Source organism: Elephas maximus, chromosome 4, assembly GCF_024166365.1.
Source record: "Elephas maximus indicus isolate mEleMax1 chromosome 4, mEleMax1 primary haplotype, whole genome shotgun sequence".
Lineage (NCBI taxonomy): Eukaryota > Metazoa > Chordata > Mammalia > Proboscidea > Elephantidae > Elephas > Elephas maximus.
Genome location: NC_064822.1, coordinates 125,638,784 through 125,651,186, shown reverse-complemented (window position 1 = coordinate 125,651,186; position 12,403 = coordinate 125,638,784). Strand labels below are relative to the sequence as shown.

The 12,403-nt window shown below is 35.8% G+C and overlaps 1 protein-coding gene across 2 annotated transcripts in view; it reads right to left on the bottom strand.

The window, feature by feature from the left end:
* Positions 1-12,403, bottom strand: part of MSRB3 (methionine sulfoxide reductase B3) — a 185,855-nt gene that overhangs the window by 73,838 nt on the left and 99,614 nt on the right. For both annotated transcript variants that reach the window (XM_049883786.1, XM_049883785.1), the window contains one exon: positions 3,429-3,457. In XM_049883786.1, coding sequence (XP_049739743.1) covers positions 3,429-3,457 — 29 coding nt within the window. The remainder of the gene's footprint in view (positions 1-3,428; positions 3,458-12,403) is intronic.

Here is a 12,403-nt window from a genome sequence, read left to right as displayed (position 1 = left end):
CCTGAGATTTGATATATGGCTTTCATGTTTAATCACTACATTAAACTCAATGCTCTGCTTCCTCCAGCATCAACTAACTTCCCTTCTTGGGAGGTGGGGAGAAGAGCACAGCTTCTTGCTACTTCTGAACATAAAAGGAAGTCTGTTTTACTTTATTAGTAAAATTGCCAACTCCACACGATTCTAGGCAAGTAACATTAGTACATCAGCTAGGAAACAATATTAAAATGGAATCCTCAAACTCCTTCAGAAAGAAGCTAGGCTCTGTTCTCAACTGGCAAAGCCAAAAACTTTAGGTGATTGAGTTATAGACCAATGGAAAAGGTTTTTAATCAGTATATAATTCAGTGTATGGAGAAACTAAAGTTTTAACCAAATGAATTCTGAAGATAGAACATTCCTGAGGTTCTCAGAACAGAATTAATTCAACACCTCTGCCTTCTAGATAAAAAAAAAAATTAACTGCACAATTCACCACAAATAGAACTTTCAAAGTCTCTTTGACGGATGTGGATATGGTTATGCCACAATCTTTTCCAAAAATTGTATAAAAAATAAATATATATAACCCAAATTCCTAAAATAGATGAAAACCTCAAAAAATTTATCGACCCCCTTTCAGTAAGTCCAGACAATCTATAATTTTTGGATTTTAAATTAAATATATGTATTTTACCTTTAAATACTTCAAGCAAAAAAAAAAAAAAAAGATGAAACAAATATAACAAACTATTAACAGTGCAATCCAGATGATTAAAAAATAATTTTTTTTTTATACTGATAACCTCTACTTTTCTGTATATGCCTGAAATTTTTTCTTATAAAAGGTTTTTAAACTTCTTTTTCAAAAAGAAATTTTTTTAAAAACACAAGGAGGTTGTTTGTGGATTTGTTTTTAGAGAGAAAACTGATACAATTCTGATAAGAAAAAACTTAAATTACTTTCTAGGTTGACAATTTTGATACTCATTCAACAACCGAAAATTTTTACCATGTGCCCTCAATGCACACTTCCCTTCCTTTCTCCTCAATCTCACTCCACAGCCTGAAACTCATTTACACAAGCTGTAAAACGTTGTGCAGTAAGCTCTGCATAAGTTGAGTACTTTCCTTGAAAAATTAAACATATACATAACACACACACACATATAATTTGAAATCCTTTCCTTTATGGTTAGTTATCGACCACAGTGTTTATTTTTAAGGCTTTATTTTTCTTAGTAAGATTGGTATCTTCCTTCATTTAAAAATCAGGAACCCTGTAAGGAACCCTGTTGTACCTGCATACATTAAACAAAGCTAGTTTACTCTCTGTATTTGGAGAACAATAAAAAATCTGAACCTATTAAAGTCATACACTTAATTGTTCCAAGATGCTACCTGTATCATTGCATGATACAGAATACCGAAAAATACATTTCTAGCATCCTTTGTCATGATTCCCTCATTCAATAGGAAGCTAAAGGAGTTTTTACCAAAAAAAAATTCCGTTTCTTAATTTGAAACCATCTGAATTCTTTCCACAATATATTTAAATTCAAAATTAAAAGAAGAAATAAACTTTTAATCAGCATTCTCCATAAGACTTTTCAGAGTACAGAACTTTACAGTTTTCAAAGACATGCAGATGTTGTCCATGATAGGCATTTTAAAAAATCAGAACAGGAAAAAAATAAGAGTCATGAACAAAATCTTTGGTCACAAGAGTGAAAGTTGTGTGCCTATACAGATGTTATATATAAATATTAACCTTCAGTACAGGAATTTAGCAGCACACTTTAATTTGGATTTGAAAATTTAACATGAATTATCTGACTTTAACACTAGCTGCCTAATATTTCAGTTTTGTACACTACTTCCAGATTCTACTTTCAAAATGAACCTAGTACCCAGACCCAAAAAAAAAAAAAACTCCAAACCCAGTGCTACTTTCAAAATGAACCTAGTAGACTTTTCTATTTTTAAAAGCTGTATTCCAGGTCCCGCACCCAAAGACCGGTTTCTGACTTGATGTTCAGGGATTTAAATACACATCAGATCATAATAAAGTAAACCCTTAATAAATATTTGATGGCTGGCTGGCAATAATAAAAAGACATGCAATTTTTATGCAAAAACTAATTCTAAATCAGTCTTAAGAGGTATATAGCATTCATTTATTTTTTATTATACTTAAAGATTTTAATTATTAAAAAAATTTTTTTTCACCCTATTTTGAGTCAACTGCGAATCAACAAGAGTCAAAAAGTTGATACCATGCTACCTACTATGCCTTTAGTTTTCATAAAGTCTATATCGTTAATGAGAAATGTTTGCCTGATATACTTTCACTGGCACATGTGATTAGGAAGTTCAAGAACACATGGAGTGGAAAGATTTCTGGAATCATGGCTCTCAAATTTAGGAGAAATTGTTAACTCAAATGTACAGACTTCATACTTAAAGAGTTTCACCAAGTTGTAGAAATCCATAAAGCTATACAACAAAAGATGAAGCTTATGAAGAAAGAAAGCATGTTAGCTTTTTAACACCACTATCAAAAAACAGTATCACTTGGCTCTTTTGTGACCATAGCAACAGCCTTTTTAAATTTAAAAATACAATAGAACTAAGATCAGAGTAAATATGTTACTTATAAATTGAACCAACATTTTTCTGAAAATTATTTTATCCTAGAATTAAAAAATTAATGTCTACTTATCTATTAGTTCACCAAAGAGCATAATTCCTCTGTACCTGATGCGAGGCTTTTTTTTTTTTTTCTGCTTTAATTGAAAACACCATCAGAAATTCCGAACCACATAAATCTCGGCAAATGACATAAAGACACAGTCAAACCTAGGGATTATATGGCTATAATATTCATGCTTAATGAGAAGAAAACATCTAATGAGATTGATATTCCACTGTTTGTGAGAAAGTAAATTTTGTCTTGATAGATAAAACATAGGGCTTATGGTGACCTTAATACTCCATTTCCCTCTAACAAAAAAAAAAATTAAAACTAATAAATAATAGATAAATTTCTATTTCTTCTGGCTGAAACTATGGTTTGCTGGATTAAAGGCATCTGTCACCCATATGACTAATCACTTGCAGAGAATATTCAAATTGTTCAGGATGCTTTGTCCACTCAGAAAATAATATTCTATTCTGAGCAATGAGAATATTCTATTCTGCTTTTAAAATGAAACTCTGCAGATACAGAGCATTTAATGCCTCTTGCAGAACTATCAAGAAGCCCAAAGTGCACATCTCCAGTTATGATTCAAAGCAGCCAATAGCCCTGCTCTGAGGTAGGGCTCATGTTTTGAAAAGGGACTGCCCAGTCTGTTTAAAATCAAACTGGTTCTTGATCTGATGAATTACTCCTCAGGGAATAATGTAAATAAAATATACTCAGAATAACATTATTAATGTAAACATACCTGAACCAGAGTCAAATTTGGTTTCTGACCTGCAAAGAGAAAGAAATTTTTTACAATATAAAAACTGTTTATAAAGGAACAACAGTTATTTTATGGAGGAAAAAACAAAAAGATGAAATAGTTATAGGTTTCGGTACATTGATCAACAAGTAAAATAGCTTTCTAAAATGTAAACATGTATTTATTTTAAGCATTTTATGCATTATGCATTACCCATAAATATGCACATACCCATACAAATAGCACAGTATAGAAAATACATGAACTTGTTTCTGCAAAAGGACAAACTATGCACAAAAGCACCTGATATCTTCATATTAACTTGTCTCAGTAATATAATAAAGCAATGAGAAAAAAACAAATTTATAATTATCCTCTTTACTTATTAAAGATTTTCAATTTATCAACACCAAGCAATTTTTCAGTAAGCTCTTAGCATGGAGTAAATGAACCTAGTAACCCCATACATTTAATAAGGAGAAAAAAATCTGAGCCCTTGTGGGAACACTATGTTTCAGATACAGGTTAATACTGGTGGTAAATTCAGAAGCCTTTGAAGCTCTCAGTTTGGCTGTGGGAAAACTTCTGTTGGGTAATTACTCTCAAGATGCTGCTGATGTGCTGTCAAGCAGAATTAACCCTATGACTAGGCCCATCCACACAAGCTACTACAAGACAGCATTGTCTATATCTAACTCTCAAACCAATTAGTGGGCATGCTCCAGTCGGATTTATATCACACATTAACAATCAATAGTATATATGTTCACAGCTGCCACAGCAAGATACAAGAACTGACCAGCAGGAGTCCTGTTAAAGGATGTTACATCGACAGAGAAGTTTTTTTTTTTTTTTTTTTTTTTCCAGGGGAAACGTAGTTAACTAAGTGGGAAAGGAGATTTCTTTGAAATTATGCCAAGGTACCAAAGCACCTTTGGTTGTAACGGCTTTTTTTTACCTAAATAAGCTTCAAGAGAAATCATCAAAGCGGGGGGAGGGAACGGGTAACAAGAAGCTTCCTTGGTCATAAAAATTCATTTTCTCAAGTATTCCCAAATAAAGTTTCACCTGATGTTTAATCAAAGTCAACAACTGTATAAAAAATTTATTATTGCAACCATGGTTATCAATAACCAACGCTGTAAACCAGGTCTACATTTTTTCCCAAGCACTGGCCCCAAACACGGTCCTTATTCTCAAGCTTTCTCTTAGATATTCTTGCCTCCTATTCCAGGTACAAACACATTTTCACTTTTGTCCTCTCTGTTCTCTAAGCCTCCTCTGTGTTTCCACAGCCCTTGAGCATAACTCTAAATGACACTTAACCACACTTAGCCTGCTGGTTTCATTATATATCTTCCCAACAAAACTGAAACTATGTCTTATCAACCTCACCAGCTAGAGCAGCTAAATAACGCCTGGTGTTTCTATCAACAAATGTCTGCGGAGGGAAACTTCTGCATCCATACACATCCCTGTTTCCTTCTTCCCTATATAAAAACCAGAAGTGCTCTTCCTTCTGTCTAAGGTTTCCTTCACCTGTGTCCTAAAATGCTTGCTCCCATCCCCCCTGAAACCAGTCTGTATTAATTATTCATTCCCTCTCCTGTATCTTCAACATCTGACTTTCCATGGGTTCCTCTTCCTTTCAGCATATAAGTATTCCAGAATTAACTAAAAAGCCTCCTTCAAATCTGTGCCTTGTTTTTGTTATCCCCGTTTATTCCTACTTTACAATCAAGTTTACCGAGAGGGTTCTTGTTGTCAGCTGTCATGGTGCTGGTCCCTCAAATGTAAATATATTGCCATATTCCTTATCTTAGTTAATGGCATACACACAACCATCTAAGATGTAAATCATGGCATTATTCTAGATTCCTTCTGCATCCCAATATCTAGTTAGTCACCTAAAGTATGGGAGCAAATGTGATGTGTGTAACATCTGGGTAATTCCTTTAAAAAGAATTACACCCTACCCCTGTCATCTTCCCACTGGCTAGACTGTGGATTGATTCCAGGAGCTGAAGTATCCATCTTGGATTAGAGGAGAGAAGCCAATATGAAAGATGGTGGAACAATAAAGTAGAAGGAGCCTGTGGAGCTGCCATATCAATCCCAAGCTGTTACCTTGTGTAAGCCATTATTATTTTCTAAGTCTTGTCACAGCAGTTGAGCCTGTATCTTATTTATGGTAGCAATATTGCCACATTAAAAAAAAAAAAAAAAAAAGGTTTAAACTAAAACCTCCAAGTTTTTAAACCTGAAAATGAAGTTGTTATAGATTCAAAAAAACAGAAAAGATAGATATTAGGAGAATTCAAGTATCAGTAATGCTGTTTTTAATTATTTTTGTTGTTGTTGCTGAGAATATACAAAGCAAAAACATACACCAATTCAAGTTTCTACATGTGAATTTCAGTGACATTGATTACATTCTTTGAGTTGTGCAACCATTCTCACACTCCTCTTCTGAGCTGTTCCTCCCCCATTAACATAAACTCATGGCCCGTGAATGTTCTTACCTAATCTTTCCAGTTGTTGTTGTCAATTTGGTTCCATATATAGATCTTAAAAAAGCACAGTGTTCAAGGCAGACATTCTTTAATAGTTAAGCTAAACTATTGTTTGGTTTTAAGAAGACTTTAGGGGAATATTCTCAGATTAAGGTTTAAAAATTATCTTAGGGCAATAATTTTGGGGGTTCATCCAGCTTCCATGGCCCCAGAGCATCCAGGTCCTATGAGAATTTGAAGTTTTGTTCTGCATTTTCCCCATTTTGTCCAGGGTTTTTCCACAAAATCTTTGATTAAAATGTTCAGTAATGGTAGCAGGGCACTATATAGATCTTCTGGCGTCATGGCAAAGCAGGAAGCAATTAAAATATGTGATACGTACACTCTTTTGATAATAAAGTTGCAGATTTTCAAAAGAAGGCAGTTTTAGTCATTGGTTAAAGTTGTATGCTCCTGGGAAAATTTATAAAACTCATTGCTTTCCTTAAAGGAAAAAGTCCAGTGTCCATGAAAGTTCTATGTGTTCTGAAGTCCAAAATTATTTTATTTTATTGTCTTTCTCATTGCACCAGTCACTCCTTTGCACTCAACAGAGTTGTCCTTCTACATTTGCTCATATAGGTATTTAATCATATGAAGAGTTCAATAATTATGGCAAACACTGTTGGTTACCTACCTAATAGCCAGTCCTCCATTTGCCTTGTTAACAAATTCCAATTTTTGAAGGATGTTAAAAATAAGCCCACTCACAGATGAATCATGACTGGGGTAAGACAATCATGGCAATCCTACTGTCCCTTGACACTGACTGGCTCAAGGATAAGCTCATGACCCAGCTCTGAGCAGTGAGAGATAAGGGGAAGTCTGCTGGGCATACTTCTTAGAAAGGGTTTTTCTCCATAAAAAGGAGACAGGTGATTTAGGAAGAAAGCCCTTTTTCTACTCTTCCCTTCTTCCTTCATTGGAAGTTGTCATGTAAGGATACTATAATCATGAGCGAAGGCCAAGAAAATCACTATTACCCATCATTATTCTTAGCCATGTTCTGCCAAAGTGCTTAATGTGCATTTTGGTCATTCAGCAGCTGTTTCTGAGAAACACTAGAGAGACCACCAATAGACATGCCATAAGATTCTGACCAACGGACTTTGTTCATATCACTTTGGAAGAATGTTTCCAATGATTTTTCCTGGTACTTCAAGTTTGGTGTTATGTACACATTTGCCATGTGCTATTTGGCAAGTAGACTTAAGAGATAATAAGCAAAGATGTCACCTTGAAGACTAAGGTGCACCTGACCCAAGCCATGGTGTTTTTAATCACCCTCATATGTGTTCAAAAGCTGGACAGTGAATAAGGAAGAATGAAGGAGAACTGATGCCTTTGAATTATGGTGTTGGCAAAGAATATTGAATATACTATGGACTGCCAAAAGAATGAACAAGTCTGTCTTGAAGCGAGAATGGCGAGATTACATCTCACATACTTTGGACATGTTATCAGGATGTACCAGTCCCTGGAGATGGACATCATGCTTGGTAAAGTAGAGGGTCAGGGAAAAGAGGAAGACCCTCAAGGAGATGGACTGACACAGTGGCTGCAACAATGGGCTCAAGCACAACAATGATTATGAGGATGACGTAGGACCGGGCAGTGTTCCATTCTATTGTACATATGGTCGCTGTGAGTCAGAACTGACTTGACAGCACCTAACAACAACAGGAGATAGTAAGCATTTACTGCCCTAAACGAATTTCTGGCATAATATTATTTTCTCATTTTCCTGGAAATTTTCATTTTTACCCTGGGTTATAATCAGAAATAGAAAAACAGAAGTGCTGACTAGTAGGTTGGTGCTAGACATAGTTATTGGCAACTTCTAAAAGTTTAATTACTAGGAAGATGACAAAAGAAACTCAAACGAGAGCAACCTCAAGTCAACTAGGGTAGAAACAATGATTCTCGACACTTTGATAGCCTCTGAGGATATCAATGAGAAATAAGAAGATGAAGAAGGATCATCCTCTATACTGCACAGAATTCTATAGGAATTTTTAGAGGAACAAAAAGAAGTCCTATGTAGCTCATTTGGGCCTAAGTACACCCCTATTTTAAAACATGGTTTAATAACTAATATTCTTAATGACAGCTATAAGTCATGAAATTAGTAAATTATGCTGCTTTGTAAGACAGGGAAGTATATTATTTAGACAGGATTACATAAAAAATCATTAAAATTTTTAGTGTTAGAATAGCTTGATTGTCTAGAGAATGTTTTTATTCAAAGCATATCACTGTATGTAAACAGAAGCAACACAAAATTAAGAAGAAAAAAATAAATTAAAAGTAAAGAGACCACGGAGAAAAGATCCAGTTTCTGGTTTTGGGTCTATTCCCTGAGTCTACCAAACAAACAAACAAAAAAAAACCATTGCATCCGAGTCAGTTTTGACTCGGGACAATCCCATGTGTTACAGAATAGAACTACTTACTCCATGGGGTTTTCTTGGCTTTAATCTTTACGGAAGCAGATCACCAGGCCTTTCTTTCACGATGCCACTGGGTAGGTTTGAACTGCCAAACTTAAGGTTAGTCAGGCGCAAACTGTTTGTGCCACCCACGCACCTTTCTGTTTCTAGAAAGCCCCCAAAAAGTCATATATGCCTGAAAAAGTCAGTTGTGTTTTTTATTTGTGAAACAAGTATACTAACTACTTCATATGGCTATTTTGAGAACCAAATGGTTGAAGTGCAGGAAAAGTATTATGGGAATGAATTTTACTTGATAATTTTAGGCTTATTCAATTCAAAAATTAATATTCAACTCAAAAATTAAATTTAATACAGAAACTAATTTTCATGAAAATATTCATTTATTATTGCAGCTAAAAAAAAAAAATAGCATTTCTAGTTGAAGAAATTAAAACCCAGCCTAAGGTAAACTTTCAAGGGCAAAATGGGTGAGAAAATCACTGATTCTTTTTTCCATTTATTCATTCAATGGGTGTACTGACTACCTACTACGAGGCATTGTTCTAGGCTTTGGGGATAGAGCAGAGACTAATACAGACAAGGTTCCTGCTCTTACGGAGCTCACGCTTGGGTAGGGAAAATCAGATAGTAAACGATGGCATAAATTGGACTATTTCAGATAGAGATAAGCATCTGTCCTGGATAATATTTAGACAGATAATGAAATAGAGAGTTTCTGGGGTGGAACTTATTTATTTTAAATAAAGAGGTCAAGGACATATTTTCTGAGGACATGACATTTGAGCTGACACCTGAAGAAAGAGAAGGAGCTCACATGCAAAGATCTGGGGTAGAGATTCCAAAGGAAAGGGTAAATGCAAAAGCCCAAACTTGGCATACAGAAGAGAAGAAGGAGGAGAGAGGAGAAGAGAAAGACACAGAGAGAGCAAAACAGAGAAAGAAAGAGAGAAAGAACAAAGAAGGGAGAGAGGGAGGGAGGGAGAGAAAGGAAAAGGGAAAAGGAAAGCGAAGAAAAAAGCCAATGTGTCTAGAAAGGAACGTATGAGAGGGATAATGGCAAGCCATAAAGTCAGAGAACTAGGCAAGGGCCAAATCACAATTTAAAAAAATGAGAAGGCAGAGGGGGGCAAGAGCTGGATGAATGCACATGGCGAATACAAGGTGGAGAGGAGGAGTGTGCTGTCTTATTAAGGCGAGAGCAGCTAGGAGGACATAGCAAGGTGTGTATAAGGTTTTGTATGGAAGACTGACTTGATTTGTAAACTTTCGCTTAAAGCACAATAAAAAAGAGTTAATATATAAAGCTCTAAGAACAGAAAAAAAAACATTAAGGAGTTGCGATTTTTAAAGATACAATGATAAATCATCAGTGGTTTTTCAGAAGAATAAACTGTAGTCTGATTTAAATTATTTAAATCTTCACCCTGCTATGTGGAGAATAAACTACAGTGGGACAAAAGCCAAAGCAGAGAACATACCTAGTATCCAGATCTTGGTTTCTAATCCCTTTTTCTAATAAAAGGAACCAACACTTCTTAGAGAAAGGGATGATTCCAGGACTGAGATAGAAAATATTCAAAATAAGCCTGGAGCATCTCATAGTGCCAAAAAGTAAGGAAGTGCTATTAAAAAAAAAAAATGATGGCAGTATGTCAAAGGGACATAAGAACCAACTGAAAGAGCTACCAATGACCAAAGCTGAAACAATTTGAGCAATAAAATGAGTATTGTATTATAACCCAAAGTATAAAATAAATATTTATAAGTCCATACTGATAAGTAAATTATTAACTAAATAAATAAATGAGGGAAAAGAGATAAATCTCCCTTATAGAAGAAGTCCAAATAATGCATTTAAATACTACAACCTCAAGGAGGGGGAGCATTAACCTCCACTCTTCAAGTGTGGGCTGCGCATAATGGCTTCCTTCCAAAAGAGTATTGGGGAAAAAAAGAGTATCTTTACAGTGGAGAAACCTGACAAACACTACCTCAGCCATGCGATCAAGGTCAGTATCAAGAGTGACAAGTCATGTTGACAGTAGGTACTCTTGATATGACATGATGAAAATGGCACTTTACCACAATGGTAAAACCCATAAGCCCAGTCTAGTCATGAGAAAAACATCAGACAAATTCCAACAGAGGGGTATCGCATAAAATATCTGACTTCAAAACCGTCAAGGTCACCAAAAAAGGGAAAGTCTGAGAAACTGTCATAGTCAATAGAAGCCTAAGGAAACATGACAACTAAGTGCAAGGCATGTCATGGATGGGGCCATGGAGCAGAAAAATGACACGAGATAAAAACAGGTAAATCAATACAGTATGGATTTTAGTTTTATTGGGGAGTTAATGGTAACAAATACACCTTACTAGTGTAAGATGTTAATAACAACAGAAACTAAGTAAGGGGGTATATAAGAATTCTCTGGTGGCACAGTGGTCACACACCCGGCTGCTAACTGAAAGGTTGACAGTTCAAACCCACCAGCTGCTCCACGGGAGAAAGACATGACAGTTCTTAGAGTCTTGAAAATCCCATGTGGCAGTTCTACTCTGTTCTATAGGGTCAATATGAGTCAGAATCAACTCGATAGCAATGGGGTTTAAAACTGTTCTAAAAAAATAAAGTGCATTTAAAAAAAAAAGCCAAAGCAGAGAGACTATTGCAGTAGTTCAGGTGAGAGATGAGGGTGGTTCAGGCTAGAGTAGTGGTAGTAGATATGGTGAGAGGGCAGATTCAGGATACATTTTAGCAACACACAGAGTAAAACATCCTGGTCGTCAGATATGGGGAGTGAAGGGAAGAGAATAATCAAGGATGACTCCTAGGTTTTTTGCTCATGTAATTGGGTGGATAATGAATAGCGTAGCACCTTTATTTAATATATGCGAGGAAATGAAGAAAGAATAGGCTTTTTCCTTCTGAGTCATTTGCCATTTCTATTTGTTGCTAATTCCTGTTTCATTCTTATGAACTGATAGGATCAATAAGAAAGCTTCAAGCTGTATGGTGCCACACATGAGCTCAAGCTAATACAATTTTATTGTGTGTGTGTTTTTTTAATCACCAGGATATGAAAATTCTACTTTGTAACAGTAAAGTATATCAATGCCTTGAAAAAAGATGGCATAAAATTTGGGGACAAAAAATAGGACTAAATCACTGGATTCCTAGGCTTAAATCAATGATTCGAGAAGATACGGAAACACTGGTGGCGTAGTGGTTAAGTGCTACGGCAGCTAACGAAAGGGTCGGCAGTTCGAATCCACCAGGCGCTCCTCGGAAACTCTATGAGGCAGTTCTACTCTGTCCTATAGGGTCGCTATGAGTCAGAATTGACTTGACGGCAATGGGTTTTTGGGTTAGAAGATATATGGTTATACAAATACGTCAGCTTTTCAGAAGGCACAGATTAAAGAGTTTGAAATCTATGTATTTAAGCTCTCCAGGAAATCCTGAGAACCACGGACCAGATGGCATTCTTCTAATGAAAAGAAAGGCTCTCCTATTGAAAATAAAAAAGCAATCCATTTTTCTAATTATTTTGTCATACTGTCAGTTCGTTGTACTGTGGCAGCTTGCATGTTGCTGTGATCCTGGAAGATATGCCACCAGTATTTCAACTGCTAATAGGGTCACTGTCATGGACTGAATTGTGTCCCCTGAAAACATGCATCAACTTATCTAGGCCATGATTCCCAGTATTGTGTGATAGTCCATCATTTTGTGATGTTATGTCATTTTCCTGTGTGTTACAAATCCTACCTCTATAGTGTTAATTAGGCAGGATTTTTTAGAGGCGGTTACGTTAATGAGACAAGACTCAATCTATAAGATTAGGTTGTGTTTTGAACCAATCTCTTTTGAGATATAAGAGAGAAATGAGCAGAGAGACAGGAGACCTCACGCCACCGAGAAAGTAGTGCCAGGAGAAGAGCGCATTCTTTGGACCTGGGGTCCCTA